At 53.1% G+C, this 20,980-nt stretch overlaps 1 protein-coding gene across 1 annotated transcript; it reads right to left on the bottom strand.

The window, feature by feature from the left end:
* Positions 1–5,261: 5,261 nt before the first annotated feature.
* On the bottom strand, positions 5,262–20,153 carry FAM169B (family with sequence similarity 169 member B). The gene is made up of 6 exons (XM_015569113.1): positions 20,120–20,153; positions 18,620–18,750; positions 17,505–17,604; positions 11,014–11,099; positions 9,123–9,300; positions 5,262–5,628 (listed from the first exon to the last, which is right to left on the bottom strand). The coding sequence occupies exons 1-6, from the start codon at positions 20,151–20,153 to the stop codon at positions 5,381–5,383; spliced, it is 777 nt and encodes a 258-aa protein (XP_015424599.1). The 3' UTR covers positions 5,262–5,380.
* Positions 20,154–20,980: the final 827 nt, after the last annotated feature.

Raw genomic sequence — 20,980 nt, 5'->3', positions numbered from 1 at the left:
CATTAAGTGCATTCACACTCACTTCCAGGACTATTTGATCCTGCAGAACTGAAACTATCGTTAAACTATAACTCCCCATTCTCCCTCCCTCCAGCCCCTGGCAACCACCCCCTACTTTCTGTCTCTATGAATTTGACTAGATACCTCATGTGAGTAGAATCCTACAAGAGTTGCTTTTTGTGTGACTGGTTTATTTCACTTCCCATAATGTCCTTAAAGTAAATCCATGTGTCAATTTCCTTCCTTCCCTTCAAATCTATATATATCCATATATATTGATTTCAGAGAGGAAAAAAGGAAGAGAGAAACATCAATGGTGAGAGAGAATCATTGATGGGCTGCCTCCTGCACGCCCCCTACTGGGGGTCGAGCCCGCAACCTGAGCATGTGCCCTGACCGGGAATTCAACCGTCACTAGGTTCACAGGTCGACGCTCCACCGCTGAGCCCCTCGGCCGGGCCTCTGAGTATGTGATGCAGTAGGAGTTGCCCGTGTAATTTTCTTCACAAATACGTTCGCTCATCAATGAGTTCAGAGACTGCCCGCCTTACTCTGCATCCCTATCCTCGCAGACAACGCCTGGTGTTGGAAGATGCTCCAGTAACAGCAATCCATGGAACGAATGAGCAAATCTATGAGTGAATGAAGGAGATAATCTATTATCACTTCTACCTTTCCTGATGTATGAAGTTCTTATGTGTTATGGACTGGAGTATCTTAGTTGCTATTAAATGCTCACGTGTATTTTAATCCTCACCAGTGACAGTTCAATAAGTTTTGGGTTTTTGTTTTATTTTTATTTTTTTATATTTTTATTGATTTTTTACAGAGAGTAAGGAGAGGGATAGAGAGAAACACCAATGAGAGAGAAACGTTGATCAGCTGCCTCCTGCACACTCCCCACTGGGGATGTGCCCGCAACCCAGGTACATGCCCTCGACCAGAATCGAACCTGGGTCCCTTCAGTCCGCAGGCCGACGCTCTATCCACTGAGCCAAACCGGTTTCGGCAAGTTTTGGTTTTTTAAAAATGAATGCACAAATTGGAACTCAAGGATAAGAATCGAGAAGCAACCAAACAGGTCCAGGACGCTGTAGGCTACAATGGCCACGAGGGGGAGGCAGAACCTTTCAAAGAGCAGCAAGAGACAGGAAAACCCATCCAGCTCGGAGGTTCTGGTCTGCTCTCCGCTCTGCCAGCAGAGCTCGCTGCACCTATGTCGCTATTGCCGCTGCACGGTAACAGCCAGCTCCAGGACAAGCTGGGACAAGATCAAGAAAATTCCCTCACCCCCAGCTCAGGCCGTTCACGTGTCCTTTATACACTCCCCTCAGCTTTAAAAATTCCATATAAACGGAAGAAAAATATTTCCCCGGTGGATGACAATCGAATCTATTAAAAATTCACCTGGAAAAAAAGCAAAACTGTAAGCTCAAGAATGAAAACATTAATTTTTAAAGCTGGGTGCAATTATCTTCTGCCTCCAGCAACGTTTCTGTAAAAGAACTGTTGACATATTCAATTTCATCTCCCCGAGTAAAGACGCCTCAGGCATGTGCCAGCTAGCTGGGGAGTCACGGCCGGGAGAGTTACGGTCCTACTGGTCCAGTTTCAAAGGCTTCGTATGCAGCCGAGTGCAGTGAGAAAAACATTCCCCACAAACTCCTCTCAAAAGATCAGAATAACCCCATCAATATTTCCAGGACCATGATAAGCCCCAGATGTTATCAGGGGCGGGATCGTGCAAACTTTAAAAGCCCCAGTCCACGAATGACGCTGCTTCAGAAATAGAGTTTAGAGCATTTGGAGGGAAGACAGTTTCCCTCTGGAACGCTGAGGCATGGCCATGCCTTACTTCCATAGACAAGCTATAGGCCCTGGCTGGTTTGTCTCAGCGGTTAGAGCGTCGGCCTACGGACCAAAGGGTCTCGGGTTTGATTCCGGGCACATACCTGGGTTGCAGGCTCGATCCCTGGCACCGATTGGGGCGTGTGGGTCAAGGGCATGTGTGGGAGGCAACCAATCGATGTGTGTCTCCCACATTGATGCGTCTCTCCTCCCTCCCCTCCATGCTCTCAAAAATAAAATAAAATAAAAAGCTATCGGCTCCACTGGTTTCCTGCAGGACATGGTAGGAAACCTCCAAAATCACGCTCAGGAATAAAGGGACAAAGGATAGAGCCCAAAGACCAGAACAAGTCAAGAAAGCAACTCTAAGAATAAGTGGCTGAATAAAAACTAAAACCACATTAGGTGGCCTGGTGGTTCCGGGAGACAGAGCTGGGGGCTGGGGAGGCTGGGAACCAGCGCTGACTTCACAGGCAGTGAAAGACCATAACTTATCAATCTTTTTAATTTGAGAGCTTCCATAATCTAATTACACCCTAATTATAATGACTCCCCTTCTTTCTTCAAGGGGCTCTTGCGTGCTTCTGGAATAGTCTCTGTCAGAGTCCCCTCATTTGCGGACTTAAAGAGAGAGTTGGTGAACCTCAGCCTGAGTTAAAGTGGCAGCTCTGGCGTCTGACTTCAGCTAGGTTTGCCCTGACCAGACCGGGCCAACTCTCAGCTCCTGAAATAACAGCCCCCCTCCGACCCCCCCACACCCAGTGCAATTCTCCTGAGAGAACACCATCTCCCCAATTATGCAGACACGTCCTCGCCCTGTGCACCCCTCCGGCCTGCGGGGTCCACGCTGCTTCTGCATCCTGACGTGCGAGCCATTAGTCACTTCCATTCCCAGCCCAGCAACTGCAACCTCCAAGGCACACGGCCTGGCAGGGCTGCGGGCTCATTTGTGAAACCGCCCACAAGCCCGCGGGCAGCTCGGCCAGGGGCTCCAGGAGGCTCGCCTGCCTGCCATGTCTCACGCCCGAGGCCACAGGGCACGTCACTGAGCCGCCTCGTTAGGATCACAGCCACGGCCCTGCCAGGGCCTCCTTCCCAGGTGCCTGGTTACCCCATTCATGCCTGTAAAGATCCATTAAGCCTTTGCGCTGAAAGGCACCGTGAAGGCCAAAACGATCGCTATTATCGCCAATAAACTCCAGGGCACTCTTGCTGTCACCGGCTGAGGACAGTCACCTGCCCACGGCCCTCTAATGAGCTCCCCGCAGCCTCGGGGTGGCTTTGACGCTGACGGGCACGGACACCCAGAGGAAGGAGCGCCAATGTTTTCACGTGGTCTCCTGGCACCCCCACACCTGCAGCGTGAGGGGGGGGCGCCCGCACCATCCAGCCCTGCCCCAGGCCCTCCCCTTCAGGGCTGAGCTGGTAGCAGCCTGCAAGGTGGCAAAAAGCAACGTGGAGACCCACAGTTGGCGTGTCCGCTGCCCTGCGCTGCCCTCTGGCTACATAAAGGTCTTCCCGTCCCCACCCGCCTCCCCGTGGGACCCGCCAGGCAAACACCCGCCATTGATGGAGTCAGGCCCGCGGGGGACGCAGCATCCCGTCCTCCCTCCACCTTCCCTTCCTGAGCGAACTACAGCGGCCAGGGGTTCCCCATTGAAACCCCACCGGCAAACTCCACGGTAACACCCCAAACTGAAGGCATCGAGCGAGTCTGTAACGGGGCTGCCCGAGTAGACAAGGACATCTCCATAGGACATCACACCACGCTGCCCATAGAAAGACCCAGCTACACACTTGCATGTTTATTTTAAATATATATTTTTATTTCAGAAAGGAAGGGAGAGGCGGGGAGAGAGAGAAACATCAATGATAAGAGAGAATCATGGATCGGCTGCCTCCTGCACGCCCCCTGCTGGGGATGGAGCCCACAACCTGGGCATGTGCCCTGACCAGAATCGAACTGTGACCCTCTGGTTCGTAGGTCGAAGCTCAACCAGTGAGCCGTGCCGGCGCGGGCGGGGCCAACCCCTTTTTCTTCTTCTCCCCAAGGACAAGGGCCAGCTCTTCACAGGAAACCCTGTGTGTCTTTTGAAATGATATGTTTCCAACTGATCTCCTGCTGGACAAGGAAATCCACCGTCTTCCTGGTTGAACTGATCCGCTCAATTGCTTTAAGGGGCCCTTGGTCACAGGAGCTTCGGAGCCAGCTGAGCGGGGCGCCCGCTCTTCTTGGGCGGGGCGCTGGCCGCTGTAGTTCGCTCAGGAAGGGAAGGTGGAGGGAGGACGGGATGCTGCGTCCCCCGCGGGCCTGACTCCATCTGTGTAAAGGGATCGGTGCTGCGGCAGCAACGTGAGGATCCCTGCCCGGGCCCTTCGTCCATCCCGCCTGCATCAGCTCAGGGAGCCACAGCACAACGCCACGGACGGATGGGGCTTAACCAGGACACGTATTGGCTCAACTCCGGAGCCTGCAAGGCCAAGATCAAGGTGTCGCGGGCAGCCACCTTCTCACCGGCCCTCACCTGGCCTTCCCATCTGCGTCGTCCTTACGGGACCCCTTCTCACCAGTCCTACTGGATCAGGGCCCTTCATCACCCCTTTAAAGATCCCATCGTCACATACAACCATTGGGGTTAGGGCTTCAACATGAGAACTGGGGGTACCACATTCTCCCCCTAGCCTCACCCACCTCAGCACTGCCCCTCCTCCCTCCCGGGCCTCCCGGGCCTCCTGGGCCTCCTCTTCTCAGCACCTTCCAGCTCATCCTCTGTGGACGCCTCAGTCCCTGTGCCCTCAGGCTGGGCCTTTATGCCCACGCTCCCCGGGGAGCACTGTCGCCTGCCATGTCCCACATGCAGCCGGAGGGGAACCTGCTCCTGGTGCCCCGGGGCCCGGGAGCCTCCACCGGGCCCTCTCCTGGCATTGCTGGCCAGCAGCACAGACAGAAACCTGGGCCCGAGGCCCCTTGTCCAGCCCAAGGGCAGCCGGCCTGGCCTCAGCCTGCAGCCGCTTCTCTCCCCACACGCTGCCTTCCCCCCACATACCGGGTACGGCCTCTGCCCGCCAGCCGCTGCCTCCCCTCCACCCCGGGCACCCTGCAGCCAGGCGAAGACCTACACACTCCGAGTGCAGGAGCAAAGGCAGGCCGGGCCAGCAGCAGATCGCTGGGTTCTGCGGCTCTCTGACCTGGTGTGGATTTGTTTTTTGTTTTGTTTTGGTTTTTTTTTTTGCGTTCAGAGAGGAAGGGAGGGAGAGGGAGAGAGAGATAGAAACATCCATGATGAGAGAGAATCATAGATCGGCCACCTCCTGCACTTCCCTTACTGGGGTCGAGCCTGCAATCCGGGAATTGAACCGTGACCTCCTGGTCATAGGTCAACACTCAACCACTGAGCACACTGGCCGGGCTGTTTTTATTACATCTAAACCCAATGATTTCCCAGGCTGGGCAAGGTCTGGCTCTTGTGATAAAGGCTCGTTTGTGCTCAAGCCATGAGAGGTTTCTCAGAAGAAAGAGGTCGGCCATGTGTCACCTGGATGCACGGGTAGCCCTCCCCCTGACCCAACGCTTCTCCCTGACACAGGTGGGGTTACCTCGGTACATGGCGGGAGAAATCGGCCAGCTGACCCCGAGGGCCTCGTCGTCTGGGAACGTCTCGCAGAAGTCCCGCAGCATGGCCACGCCCAGGCCCTGGCCACGGTGTCGCCTCCGGACAAACACGGTGTCCAAGACGGGCAGCAGGTAGCACGTGCCGGTGCCATCGCCGCACAGGCTGCCTGCAGGGGAAGTCAAGAGACACGCTGTCCCCTGGGCCTGTACCAACCTTCAGGACGCCGCGGCACCATCTTCACACACTAGCCACCAAAGACAAAACGACATCTCCCCCGTCCTCCAGTTCTCCTGCCGACGGACTGGTCAGCATGTGGTTTTATTTTTTGTTGATCCTCGCCTGAGGGTGTTTTCTCCATTGATTCTTAGAAAGAGTGGAAGGGAAGGGGAGACCCAAGGAGAGAGAAGCGACGATGAGAGAGACACACTGACTGGTCAACCTGGGCCGGGATCGAACCTGCAACCCAGGTACCTGCCCTTGATCTGGTATCAAACCCAAGACCGTTTGGTGTGTGGGCCGATGCTCTAACCACTGAGCAACACGGGCCAGGGCTACAGTCAGTATTTTAAAAATGAAGTTGGACCCTTACCTCACATCATATACAAAAATTAATTGAAGATGGATCTAGACATAAATGTAAAGGTTAAAACCACAAAGTTTTAGAAAAAAAAAAACACTTCATGCCCTAACCGGTTTGATAGAATATATTTAAAAAAACAAAAACAAAACACTTCACAACCTAGCCTAGGGTTAGGCAAACAGCTCTTAGATTCAACACCAAACCACAAACAATGGGTCAATCGGACTTCACCAAAATAAAAAACCATGTACTTCAGAAAACACCACTGAGAAAATGAAAAGACTAGCCACAGACTATAAGAAAATGTTTGCAAATCACATTCCTGATAAAAAGACATATCCAGAAGATATAAAGAACTCCTACAATTCAATAAAATGAACACAAACCACCAATAAAAAATGGACAGGTGATCTGAACAAACATGTCTTCAATCAGTGGAAACATACTCAATATCCTTAGTCACTAGGAAAATGCAAATTAAAACCACAGTGAGCCTGGTCGGCGTGGCTCAGTGGCTGAGCGCCGTCTTGTGAACCAGGAGGTCACTGCTTGATTCCCAGTCGGGGCACATGCCCGGGTTCATGGCTTGATCCCTAGTGGGGAGCGTGCAGGAGGCAGCCGGTCAATGATTCTCTCTCATCATTGATGTCTCTCTCTCCTCATCTCCCTTCCTCTCTGAAATCAATAAAAATATATGTTTAAAAACAAATAATGAAACAGAACTTTTCACCTACTAGAATGGCCATAATCAAAAAGACATGCAGTACTTAGTGTTGACAGGATGTGGAGAAATGAGCCCTCATATACTGCTGATGGGAATATATAATGTTACAGCCACTGTGTCAAATAATTCGGCAGTTTCTTAAAAAGTTAAACTTAGGCTTAGCAAACGACCCAGCCCTTCCACTTCCAGGAATCCATCCAAAAGAAATGAAAGCCCACACCCACGCAAAGGCAGGTACGTGAACGCTTCCAGCAGCCTTATTCATAACAGCCCCAACCTGGAAACCGTTCCGGTAAATGCACAAACAAAACGGGGCACACTCACAGCACGGAACGTTACTCGGCAATAAAAAGGAATGAAATACTCATCTCTGCTACCGTCTGGATAAACCTCAGAAGCACCATGCTAAGTGAGAGGAGCCAGATGTCAGAACAGAAGCCGCAGAGCGCATCCGTCCCTGTCTGCGCAGTGTCCAGGAACGGCACGGTGATGGGGACAGAGCAGGCCGGCGGGTGCCTAGCGCTGGGCGGAAGCAGCCACTGACCCCACACAGGCACTTCGTGGGGTGCTGGCGACACACTCTACATTCGCTAAAGTCCCTGAATGGCACACTTACATCGGCAGCTTCTATGGGCTGTAACACTGATGTTAAAAGAATACAATGAGTTGTATTAAAACTGTACTTAAAGATGCACTTAAGCATCTCATTCTTCCAGGAGATGAATGAAGAGGAAACAGGACTATGGGAGGTCCTGCCCCTTTAAGGCAAGTACAGTTGAGGCCAGGTGGGCAGCGCGGCAAACTAAAGCTGAGGCTATGAGGAAGCAGGGAACAGGGAGTGAGGGAAGCTGGTCTGCAGAGGTGGCAATGGAGCAGGTGCCAGGCACCCGCCCAGCGTGAGAAGCCGGCTGCACCCCAGGAATCCCCTAAACCCTTCCTCTACCCCGTCTTGCAAGCCCTTGGTCAGGGGACAGCAATCCTTCTCTCCCCGGGTGGTGGAGCTGGAACGTGAACACCGCTCTCTGGCCGCTCCACTGTTTGCTGCTGATGTTTCTGCTAAAGGCCAGATGCATGAGGGTCCCTGCCTGACGGACAATTGGACAGGAGGCGCCCGTGGCCCTGGGTGTCTGGGGGAGGGGCAAACAGGACGCCCCGGGCCATTTCTTAGCATCCCTGCCATGTCCCAGGTCACATGCTTGTCCGGGCTGCCAATCACCTAATCGAATGCTTCCCAGGGCTGCTCCAGCCTTAGCGCTGGGCTGTCAGGAACCTGAAACGTGAAGTTGTTCCTTTTAGATTTTTATACAAAGTTTACTGGTCACAGGGTATAACTCAACCCCCAAAGCCACAGAGAACAGTGATGGGAAAGGCTGAAGCCTTACCAGCTAACGGTGGCAGAGATGGAATTTCACGACAAGGAAAGCAGCTCCAACTTAAAGGGGAAGTCCTAGCCCAGCCTGTGTGGCTCTGTGGTTGAGCATCTACCTATGAACCAGGAGGTCACACTTCAATTCCCGGTCAGGGCACATGCCCAGGTTGTGGGCTCGATCCCCAGTAGGGGGCGTGCAGGAGGAGGCTGATCCATGATTCTCTCTCATCATTGATGTTTCTCTCTCTCTCCCTCTCCCTTCCTCTCTGAAATCAATAAAAAAACTTTTATTTTTATTTTTTTTAAGAAAGCACATGAACAGATGGGTACCAGACTTATTGGGGGGATCACTTCGTGAGGTATATAAATGCCTACTCATTATGTTGTGCACCTGAAATTAACATTATATATCAACAATACTTTAAAAACAAATTTCAGAAAGTTAAAAACTTTTTTAGAAAGCAGCTCTAAAGAGACCGATCCCTTTGGCAAATGGCACTTGCCCCAGGCACTTCTTGCCACAGCCCAGGACACTGAGCCCCGACCTCCCCCTGACTCCGCTGTGGTGACGACCTGCCCTGCTTCCGAGGTCCCGTCCATGAATCTCAGCACGCAGTGTGCTCCGCACACGTGAGCCACCAGCAACGGTACTAATGGTAACATTCCAGAGACGAAATGAAAAGCATTGTGCTTGCGAATCACTTCACACCACTAACTGCCACGTGGCCCGGGCTGGGAACCAAAGGGACAGGCTTCAGCCGGCCTCCAGCAGGAGGAGAAGCGGGCGAGAATGAGGGCTGACCTTGGGTTCGTTTACCTGACAGCTGAGCTAGTGGTACCTGCTGTACCCGGAGATTCTCCCCCAGCAAGGCCTGTGCTGGGGCCCGCGGGGGCAGGAGGCCACCCAGAGCAGCGGTCGCCAACCTTCGGACCTCACGGCCGCTGGCCCAGGGAGCCCGGATGGCCCGGCCCGGCCCGGCCACTCACCTTTCGCTTTGGTTGTGTAAAATCCGACCGCGGCCCCGTCCCGCCACAGGATTTTAGCCTGCTCCTTCCCAGAGTGCGGCAAAAAGAACATGGCGTCGTCATCTAAGTTCCTCTCCAGCCGTCCAAAGATAACGACGTTGAGGATGAAGAGCACAATCCTCTCCCCGAATGACTGGACCTTCGAAGGAAAGCAGAGCGAGCCAGTGAGGCGGAGGGAAGAGCAGGGGCGGTGGATCCTGCGCTCGGCATCCGCCCGCCCGTGATCCTTCTCATGCACGAGGCCGAGATGTGCACCGTTTCTCAGGAGGTTTCATACCCGTGACCTTCACACCAGTCGGCCCGCCTGCTGCCATCCGGCCCTCACCACCTGCCGGGTGGTCCCGCTTTGCAGGTGAGGAACTTGAAGCTCAGAGAGGGTGGGTGACGCATTCACTGATTTCCTGCCTCATTGCAGAGGGCTGATGGCAGCTGGATGGGGACTCTGCAGGGACAGGCACGCCCAGGGACAGGCCGGGCCGGTGCACCTGCTGAGCCGGCCAGCGGCTGCCTCCTGCCCGTCATCCATTAGAACTGAGGCTCTGGAGAGGGGAGCTTCATACAAATGGTAATGTTGGGTTTTTTGTTTTAAATAGATGTTTTTATTGATCTCAGAGAGGAAGGGAGAGGGGGAGAGAGATAGACACATTGATGATGAGAGAGAATCATTGATAGGCCGCCCCCTGCAATGCAGGCATGTGCCCTGACCGGGAACTGAACCGTGACCTCCTGGTTCATAAGTAGATGGTCAAGCCCTGAACCACGCTGGCAGGGCTGCACTTTATATTTAATACTTGACCCTTACATTTTCTTCACCATCATGTGGTTGTGGCTTCTTGGTCCACATTGGCAACTTCAACCTCTCTGAGCCTGTTTCCTCGGCCGGTCTACGGAAAAGACCACCTAAGTGGCCTCTGAAACATTAGTCTGCTTTTCAACAGCTCTGCTAATAAAAAGAAGGCAGCTTGCAGAATCCCAGCAAATGGTACACAGTGTGCAGAGCCAGTAAACTTATTAATTGGCCCAGAATGTGAAATATTTCACCTTTATCTGGATGAGAAAGATTTGATGAGAAAAAGATTTGTAAAAACTTCACCAGCTAATTCTTTTTTAAAAAATATGTTTTTTAAAATTGATTTTTAGAGAGAGAAGAAGGGAGAAGGACAGAGAGATAGAAACATTGATCAAAAGAGCATTGTGAGGGAGAAGGACAGAGAGATAGAAACATTGATCAGAAGAGCACCGTGGATCGGCTGCCTCCTGCAGGTTCCCTACTGGGGATCGAGCCTGCAACCCGGGCAAGTGCCCTGAACAGCAATTGAACCGGCGACCACCTGGTTCCTGGGTCGATGCTCAACCATTGGGCCACACTGGCCGGGCCACACCAGCTAATTCTGAGAAGCCACGCCAATTCGGTGTCTCAGACAGCAACAGCCAAATCAAGTTCAGAGTTAAGCATAACGACCCTGTCACAACACCCGGTCGGTGTGATGTGGGAGGTTATAATTGTCACCTTAAGGGAAACATCCAGTCAAAAGCTGGCAGCAGAAGAGGAGAGAAAGAAAATGCACTTAATCTGTGCAGGTTCCTGACGGGGGGGAATAATGTGGGGAATGAGATGCTGACTTAGAAACGTTTCTGGAAACACAAAAATAAGACCTGTTCTAATCCCTAAATTAGGGCCACTATTTATGTTAACAGAAAGAACATTAAGCGAGCTTTTTTTTTTGGTAACTGGTGAAGAAGAGCTCGCTAAGAAACAAAATGTAATTAAAGGGACGGGGGATTTTACATGGCAACAGCACGATGACTCTTAAAACCTTCTGTAATATCCATTCTAAATGGCAGCACCTACCTTCATCAGGCCTTCTCTTGCAGGGTTGGAGGTCCTCAGGACGTCTTCGGTGGCCCACCAGGAGTCCTTTAGGTACACAGCCACGACTAGAGAGAAAGCCAAGAGGAGGTGATGACGCGCACCCAGCCAGCTGGTCACCAGAGGCGGTGTCGGCAGCATGCAGCCGCCGTTGCCGTGCAAGGGAAAGGGTATGCCTGGTAGCATCTATGGTTCCTCTGTGTCTTTTCATGCCTGGATTCTCAACATTCTTTTTCAGCGCTGAATACTATGCCATTGAATGGATGTACCACCGTTTATTTCTCCTGTGGTATTTTCTCTGTACCCCTTATACTGCCATTTTTATTTTCTTAAATATATTTTTATTGATTTCAGAGAGGAAGGAAGATGGGGAGAGACAGAAACATCAATGATGAGTGAGAATCATCCATCAGCTGCCGCCTGTACGCCCCCTACTGGGGACCGAGCCTGCAAGCTGGGCATGTGCCCTGACCGGGAATCGAACTGTGACCTCCAGATTCATAGGTCAACACTCAACCACTGAGCCACGCCGACCGGGCTTACTGCCATTTTTATACCTGCTTCTCAAGCCAGGTGTCTGAGCCCAGGGGGTCCAGAAGCCACAAAATAAAAAGATACATCTTCCTAGTCAAACTCTGTCAGCTGAAGGTTGGGAGGATAATGATAACATGGAGGAGAAAACAAAAGCCTTCACCATTCAATACCCAGCTCACGACCTGGAAGCAAATGTTGTGGACCATCTGGGTAAGCCGCCGCCACCGTCTTCCCTGTTTCTCTCGGTGAAGACCAGGCCACAGTGGCATTAGCCAGTTATTAACCATAACCCTGTCCAGCCAGCCCCTCCTCTCCGAAGACCCGCGGCATCCAATCCACACGTCAGTGGCATGTCATCGGCGAATTATATCAGACCTAACCATAGTCCCCAGGTTGACGGAGCCGGCTGGGAGCGAAGGACCAATTAAATGCTTGACATCTGCCTTATTAATTCAACGAAATTCATGTTCAAAATGGCACCTACTGGAACGCACATGAGCCTTATAAAGCCCCCAGGATTATTCTTCTTGCTTAACAAGATGAATCAATAGGAGACGTCCGATTAACTGACAGTGTGTCGCTGGCACACAGATGTTGGATGTACTAAGACGGCCTCAAACAGGAAAGCTGTTAGGTCTCGGTGTCTGGGTGATGCCTGAGAAGCTTCACGGCGGGGGCAGGGCGTTCATTAGTCACACAAGTTGTCACCAAAGAGACGGAACTGCTTTTTTCAAAATGAATCTTAAGCTGCTACGTAACAATGAGGAACAGGCCTACAATAAACTGCCCTCCAAACTGGCGTGGCTCAGTGGCTGAGTGTGGACCAATGAACCAGGAGGTCACGGTTCGATTCCCAGTCAGGGCACATGCCCGGGTTGTGGGCTCCATCCCCAGTAGGGGGCGTGCAGGAGGCAGCCGGTCCATGATTCTCTCTCATCATGGATGTTTCCATCTCTCTCTCCCTTCTTCTCTGAAATCAGTAAGAATTTATTAAAAAAGAAAGAAAGATAGAAAGAAAAGACGGCTCTTGGAAAAGAGAGTCAGCCCTCTGGAGAGTGGCAGCATCTGGTCAGAAAAGCGCAGCCCTGGGAGAGAGGCCGTGCCCGCTGGGCATGGATGGGCGTGGATCTGGGCTGACATGCTGCAGACCCCGCCCAGGGCAGCTGAGACCCGGGGCCAGCGAGATCAGAGAGTCAGAAAATGGCTTTGAAGGGAAAATGCGATTCTGATCAGTGTCCCCTGGCCCTGGACCCCAGGCACCAGCAGCCGGCGGCGTGTGCAGTGGTGACAGCCATCCACAGGGCGCGCCTCGTCCGGGAGGTCAGCCTCGCTGAACTAATTTAATTTCCTTCTCCCTCCGGGTGACAGGTGATGCGGGCCACAGAGCACATGTCAGGAATGGATTTCATTCCGTGACACTCCAAGGCTCCCCGAACAAGTCAAGACAGCGAGGTCCCTCAGGCTAACTCCTGGGGCCCGGCTGCCCGGAGGCGGCATGAGCCACGGAGTTCAACCCCGAATGCCTGTGCGGAGCTGCCCCCGGCACCCGTCCTCGCCCCCCGGAGCTGGCAGCAGGACAGGAAGAGACCTAACCAGCCCTCCAATACAGGGCAGGGGCATGGGAGGTGCGGGATCGAGCTGGGACCCCAAGTGTCACGAGGACCCAGAGGGAGAGTCAGTGCTGCTGAGGGTGTTGGGGGAGCGTCCCTGGGAGGCCCCCAGCTTGGGCTCTGGCGTCACTGGGGGAGGGAGGCCACAGGCAGCTGATACACAGCCCGGAGCTGAGCAGAGACAGGGAAGGCCATGCCCCATCCCAGCCCAGGAACCAAGGAGGGGGGGTCCTCTCTCTCTCTCTCTCTCTCTCTCTCACACACACACACACACACACACACACACACACACACATACACACACAACACACACACACACACACACACACACGGATAAACACACATGCATGAACACACGCACAAACACACATGCATGAGCACAGTGCACGCACACAGAAGCATGAACACGCATGCACACACGTGCACAGGTCTTATCTCCCTGCACCTGCGAGTGGTCCGTGGACTGGCCCAGGATCAAAACTTCCTCAATCACAACAGAAGGGGCTTCAAGTCCCCTGCTGCCTCCCCAGCTGCCCGCCCCCCCCACCATCGCTCCCCTGGAGTCCAAGCCGCCACTGCCCCGTTACAAATCTAAGAAATATGTAGTCCTCCCCCAAACCCAGCAGTTAAACCACAGTGACGGCCATCTTCGCCAAAGCAAAACACACGTCCGTCCCAAGGGCTGTGGGGCTTCACGCCACACCGGCCCCGCCCGTCAATCGTCTCAGGGGAGGGGAAACACACGCATTGACATAGCAACTGTCACCTCGCATTACGCGCTACCATTTCCATGCAGATGTCTTCCTTAAAGGGAAGCCCTTCCCCAGATGCCCGCGCACTCGGCGCCTCTCTGCCATGGAGAAGGGAACATCTGGCTTGCAGGGTGCTCGCAGCGTCCACCTCCCTGCGGCTCTCCAGCAGGAAGCCATGTGGCCGCCATGAGTCTAGGTTTGAACTCAAGGAAGATGGCGCAGGATGGGGTGCCTGGATCGGAGGTACAGCTCCACTACAAGACGTGGGGGGCGGAGAGAAACCCACACCAAAGCTAGTCTCGCTAGGAAGGGAGTCTGCACCTTGTTGGGCTGGGCCAGGGCACGCACAGCGAGCGTCTGAGGGCTGGGGGAGCAGACAGAGCTGCAGAGAGCCCGGGCTGCAGGGGCAAAACCCCAGAAGCCTCGAGACGCCTCCAACCCCCAGACTCCGGCTCCATCCTCTTGTTTTTAAAAATATATTTTTATTAATTTCTGAGAGGAAGGGAGAGGGAGAGAGAGAGAGAAACATTAATGACAGAGAATCATGGATCGGCTGCCTCCTGCACGTCCCACTGGCACGTGCCCCGACCAGGAATCAAACCATTGACCTGTGGGTTCATAGGCCGACCCTCAACCCCTGAGCCGCTCGCATGAACACACGCACAGACACGTACACATGCACAGGGGAGGGAGGCCGCAGGCAGCTGGATACAACCGTCAACTCGGAATCCATCCCTGACACTCCAATATTTTCCTGGACCTTCCCTCTTTTCCAGATCCCACTGGTCCCCTGTAAGAAGGACATGCCTTTGTTTGTGGGAGGCTGTTTCCCTGCGTTTAAATCCAACTCCGTGCCAGAAATTAACGGGAATAAAGAAGAGGAGCCCCAACAAGAGCCAACATGTGTCCCTAAAGGACAGAGCTGTCCTGGCAAACAGCCCTCCCATCGGGGCCCCTCTCAGCCCCCGGGAAACAGAACTGTTTCCAGCATGAACACCCTTTTGCTTCTATGAGCTGGAGTGAGGGGCGTCACAGAAAGGGCCCCCAGTTCTGAAGTTCCCTGGGCACCCCAGGGGCGCCCCTCACTTTCCGCCCTCTCACCCTCCTGACCCACCACCCACCTGCCCCAAACGCAGCCCCGAGGAGGGCTGGCCGCGGGCCCTGGGTGTCGCAATCCCGCCGGCCCGGGACAGCTTCTCTGCATGTTTGCCTTGGCTCCGCCGCCGCCGCAGGCCTATAACGGGAACGCTTTTCCAGGAAAAAATCATCATTTTTCGGCTCCCTGCTTGTTTTTCTCAGGGTGCAGATGACATGCAATCACCAGACACGGAAAAAACTTAGCAGCCATTTGAAGGACGAGTCCTATGCTCGGGCACAAAGCGTCCTGGGGGCGGGCTGGGGGGGGAGACGGTCTAATCGAGGGTTTGGGGGGGCTGCATGTGGCAACACCTGCCCAAGAGCCCCCCCAGGCCCCCTTCTCCGGGAGGCCTGCGTCCTTTCTGGCCCACAGCCCCCACCGCCCCGCCCACGTGTGTCTCCTCTGTGAGCGAGCTGAGGAGGAACCAAACACCCTCTGGGAAGAGCCCGGAAGATGTAGGCGACCCGATCCCTCCTGACGGGCCAGAAGCAATGGTGCCATCAGGAGCCTGGAACTTTCCGTCCGTCCCCTGGCCTCTGAGGAGGGGAGAGGGGTCTGGTCCGGTGGTGACACGGAGCAGCCTCTGTCACACAAACAGGCAAGAGTGAGACTCACAGTGTGCCTCTCAGACCACCTGTCTGGGAAGTGCCTGCCCAGCTTCCTAAGGGGGCTGGGAGGCTGCAGTACCACAGGCTACCAGCAGTCGGCGCTGAGCCAGGACTGCCCGCAGCCAGGGAACTCGCAGCCCATTGCTTTTCCTTTGCTCTTTGCTCACCGGGTTATGGGAGTCCCTGGGATGGACTCCACCAGCTTATCAGCAGCTAACGCACACCGAGGGCTTCTCCATCAGCTCTGCTGCTTTCACTTCCATCTCACCACGAACACACACACACACACGAACACACACGCAGCCTTTACACATACAACGGCTCCAGGAAATTCACAGAGCAACCAGCAACGGCGACCTCCACGGTCACGGCTAAGCACACGTGAAAAGACACGTGTTGAAAGCTGTGCGAGGAGCTATGCCACCGCCGGCCCCTTCCAGGTCCACCTGCTTCAGGCCACAGAGGCACGTTCACACATCGTGTCTGACTCACAAGGGGTGGGGGACACCCGAGACGCTTTTCGGGAACCTCGCAAACATCGCAGCCACCACGGCAGAGCCCCTGCAGTCTGGGGAACGGGGGGGAACTTTATTTAAAGTGCGATCACACGTGTAAGGAAAGGTCAGAGAGAGCCTTCGTGGAGCGAATGAATATCTACTACATTCTTGAGAACAACCAACAAATTGTGTAATTAATAGGAAGCAGATTCACAAGAGTCGGTCATATGTTAACATTATGCAAACTGTAGCTGAAGACCTACACCCAGAATAGTATTAAACGCTGAAGAAAGGCGGGAGGGGGATGGGGGGGGCTTGCTGGAATTTGGATGTGTTCTTCAAGTCGGCAAATGACATTTTGGGCGTGTTTGACAATCTGTTCACCGAGGGGTTCCTGTGGGCACCCCGTGTTACTAACTTGTTCCTTGCCTCCAGCCTGGAGCTGGAGTCCAAGTTCAAGGCCAGGGTGAAGGCCTGGTGCTATCACAGGCCCTCTGTTCATGGAGACCAGGGTTTGCCAGATGGAAATGGATGTCCTGACCTTGATGGGAAAGCCAACACACACAGCTCAGCCACGCCAGGCTCCCAGTCCACACGCCCGCAACCCCCAGCCAGCCAGCTGGGCACTTGAGTCTCGGATCGGCAACAAGAGACACCTTTCCCTGGTCAAGAATATCACCAGACAGCAAACCCCAGACTAACAGGCAGGCGAAAGGGAGGGTCTGGGGGGGGAGGTGTGTGTGGAGAGCTGATGAGGCCCTGTTTGCAAATTGCAGTTAAAGACCTAAACCCCACACTTTCACCAGATATGTCACTCAAGGAGGGTTGACTAATTAAGGGCTGGTTTGGGTTTTTAAATTCCTTATTAAAGAGACCATACATGCCTGGCAGCATGGCTCAGTGGTTGAGCGTTGACCTATGAACCAGGAGGTCACAGTTTGATTCCCAGTCAGGGCACATGCCCGGGTTGCGGGCTTGATCCCCAGTAGGGGGCGTGCGGGAGGCAGCTGATCACTGATTCTCTCTCATCGTGAACGTTTCTCTCCCTCTTCCTTCCTCTCTGAAATCAATAAAAATATATCTTTAAAAAAAATCAGGCCTGAACACCGCCACTGTGGGCAAGAGTGTATCTAGTGTCTTTAATGCAAGTCATCAGGACGTGTGGTGCATAGAAATAATGCACTGTGTCCTCTCTAAAAGCTGAAAATGCATCCTTCTGCTTGACGTTCTAGGTCCAACCCCAGGCGCCACCGCCGCCTCCTAGGTGTCTGGTTCCATCCATCATCAGCGGTAAGCCTGAATCCGAGGCTTTAAGTCCGGGAGCAACTACCCACCTGACTTTGTGTCCTGGGGATTGACCAAGACCAAGAGTTGGTGCTGAGGCTCGTCCCGGTGCACCGTGCAGAAGCAAACGGACGCCGCTTCAAGTTTAACCTGAAAAGGATGAGAACATGGCCGTTGTGTTCTTTCATCATAGCAGGCGAGGAAGTCACTCATCAATCACCACGGTATTCGCTGAAAGGTCGCTGCTACGCGGAGGTTAATCTGACAGGATGCAGGCAACACCTAAATGGAAAACTGACCCTCTCTGCACTGAATGCAAAGGGTAACAGGGTAACACGACAGAGGCCCTGGGCTGCCGCCTTTTTCCTGGGTCACCTGCCCACCCACTCAGCATGGACTCAGCACCCACTCAGCAGAGGCCCTTCCAGTCTCCCCTCCACACGCTTCCCCGGCCTCAGCCTAGGAGAGCAGAGGGCCTCCTGTCCTCCTGGGGCCTCTCTATGGACAAGCCCTGTGTCCACCCACAATGCCACTCAGGCTGCCCGCTGCCCTGGCTCGGGTCGCTGCACGCAGCCTCGAGAGATCCGTGGCCCCCGGCACCTGGGACGGAGCCTCAGTGCGGGTCTCTGACTCATGCTGGGACTGCCACATGCCAAGTCTTCTCTTTGTGGCCCACGGCCCCCAGCGCCCTGAGCACAAGCCAACACATTCCACGGCAAAGTCCGTTTTGAAAATGGAGGAGGGTACAAGCTAAGGAAAGAGAGAGGCAGGCAGGCTGCTTGCACGTTTGCGGCAGACCTCACAGTATCTCATTTAATTCTCCTAACCACAGCGCAAAGCCAGTTTCCTCACTGTCCCAGTTTTAGAGCTGAGAATACCAAGATCAGAGAGGTTAAGACACTTGCTCAAGGTCACACAGCTCGTAAGTGGTAGACAAGGCATTCACAACCGGCTGTGGTGCTCCCTGCCTCGCAGAACTGGCCTTACATCCGGGCCTCCAGAACCCCAATCCAGGAGCCCTTCTGCTTCTCAAGGTGGAATTACACAGCATTCGCTCCAGAAGGCTTTTCTTTTAACCCTGTAACACGTGTTCACTAACATTTACTTTCTAATAAATATAGGAGAGTTTTTAGAGCTCTCTGCCAACAAGAAGGATCCGACATACCTGCTCCCCCGTGGGCAGAGAGAAGACGTCTGCCCCGGGCTGCGCCCCTTCCCTCAGCGCGGCATAGTAAGCCAGCGCCGCTTCCCGATGACCTTCGGGGTCATCTTCCAAACCATCCACCGGGTAAATGCCTGCGAGGGGGACAAGGAGGCAAGAAAAGAAAGGACATTAGTTTGACTCTTTTGTTAAAGGGAACACCACTTGCTTCTTGAAGAGTAAAAAAAAGCCCTGGCTGGTTTGGCTCAGTGGATAGAGCGTCAACCTGCGGACTGAAGGGTCCCAGGTCTGATTCCGGTCAAGGGCACATGCCTGGGTTGCAGGCTCTGATCAATGATTCAGTCTCATCATGGATGTTTCTCTCTCTCTCTCCCTTCTTCTCTAAAATCAATAAAAATATATATATTTTTTAAAAGCACCCGAAAGAACACTATACACACGATTCTCACTGCCCTGGCCAGGTGGCTCAGTGGGTTGGAGTGTCACCCCCATCCTGTACACCAGAAGGTGGCGGGTTTGATTTCGGGTCAGGGCACACACTTAGGTTGTGGATTTGACCCTCAGTCGGGGCGTGTACAGAGGCACCCGGTTGATGTTTCTTTCTCACATCAATGTTTCTCTCTCTCTCTCCCCCTTCCTCTCTCTGAAGTCAATTAATTAAAAAAAAATGTTCACCTATTTTGTAATGAAAAAAAGGCCTTGCTGATGGCAGGGAGATGTGAGGCTCAAGGGCACACCTGGCCAGTGCGAGGGGCCTGAGGAAGTACGGAGTCTGGGTGTTCTGCGCATGCGCTGGAGGCCGAGCTGGCCGGCCACACTCACGTCGGTGGTGCCCGAAGGCAGACCCCGGCAGGGGCTTCCACTCCAGATGTGAAATGCTAATGGGCTTTCACGGCTTCCACGGGACAGGAAATCTTTTTCCAAAGCCCAAAGAATGTAATCTTTTCAATACAATGTAAGACGCTTTTATGAAAAAAGGCCCACAGTTGCAATGATAATTCGTTGCAGACTGTAAAGAAATGGAAATCCCCAAATGGAAGAACTCACTTTAAGCATATGTTTGCTGTAGTCATCCAAAAAGCAAAAACACTTAAATGTTTGTATTCCGGGGAAAATACGTAAATCATTCGGGATCTTTGGGCCAAAGCTTGCGTGCCCAGGGTTGCTTGAAAGGCAGGCCACACACACACCCCTGAGCCACGGCCTGCCCACCACGGGGGACCAGCCAGCCACTGCTGGGTAGGCCACTGCTGGTGAGTCGGGTAAGGCCTGATGCTCAACGGCTTTCCCAGCGCTTTTTGGTCCCCCCTATGTAAATAGCAATGCCCATAAATGAAGATCTTCACAGGGGTAGTTGCTTTGCACTTAATCATTGATTCGTTACAACTTGCTGAATATTCTCCCCAAATACCACTTCACTACAATGATTAGGAAAATTCTTTCATTTTAAGCAAAGTGTTTCTCATATGAGAAACATTAGTAAAGAAATTTTCAGAAACTTACTGAAAGCTTCTACCCATAGGTCACTGCACAGCATTACGTCACTGGAAAAGCTGGCTGTAATCACTTATGTTTTTCAGTAATGGGGACTATCATTTTAAAATTACAAAAACAACAGTTCTTGCTGATGATGTGAAAAAATTGTACCAGTAAAACAGCATTTGTCTTTTGTGTTTTAAAAATGGTTAAGAGTAGGTATCACTTGTACAGAGTTTTTGTTTTGATGTGTTAAAAAATATATTTTTATTGATTTCAGAGAAGAAGGGAAAAGGGAGAGAGAGAGAGAGAGAGTGAAACATCAATGATGAGAGAATCATGGATAGGCTGCCTCCTGCATGCCCCCTTACTGGGAATCGAGCCTGCAAACAGGGCGTGTGCCCGCACCAGGAATCGAACTGTGACCTCCTGGTTCATATGCTGATGTCCAACCACTGAGCCACGCTGACCTGGCCTGAGAACTAACTACTTTTAAGTGACTTAAAGCGTGATTACGTTAATTTATATTGTAACAGGGCTGTTGCATACAGCGGGAAATACGCAAATACCTGCAGTTGTGCGAGGCAGTGCCTGCCATGTATACAGTATTGCAGAGTCCAAGGTGCATGCACCTTCCACATACCAGCATTTCATTCCCCAGGTCCGCCCTGAGGAGCACAGCTCCACAAGCTGTGCCGTGGACGGAGCGCTTCTGAGGCCAGAACACTCAGAAAGGGGCCTGCGGTGCCGCTCAGCTCGGAGACGGGGCGGCCCGCGTGCCTGTCAGCAAGCAGGACATTGAGCAACTCTGCAGTGGAATTTGCTTAGCCCAGCACTTCCTTCCCCAACTTCTTTAACCAGGGGCCCCTTGTTCCGGAACACTGACTG

Source organism: Myotis davidii, unplaced genomic scaffold (genome assembly GCF_000327345.1).
Source record: "Myotis davidii unplaced genomic scaffold, ASM32734v1 scaffold164, whole genome shotgun sequence".
NCBI lineage: Eukaryota > Metazoa > Chordata > Mammalia > Chiroptera > Vespertilionidae > Myotis > Myotis davidii.
The sequence above is the reverse complement of the archived record's forward strand: the minus strand, read 5'-3'. Positions and strand labels throughout refer to the sequence as shown.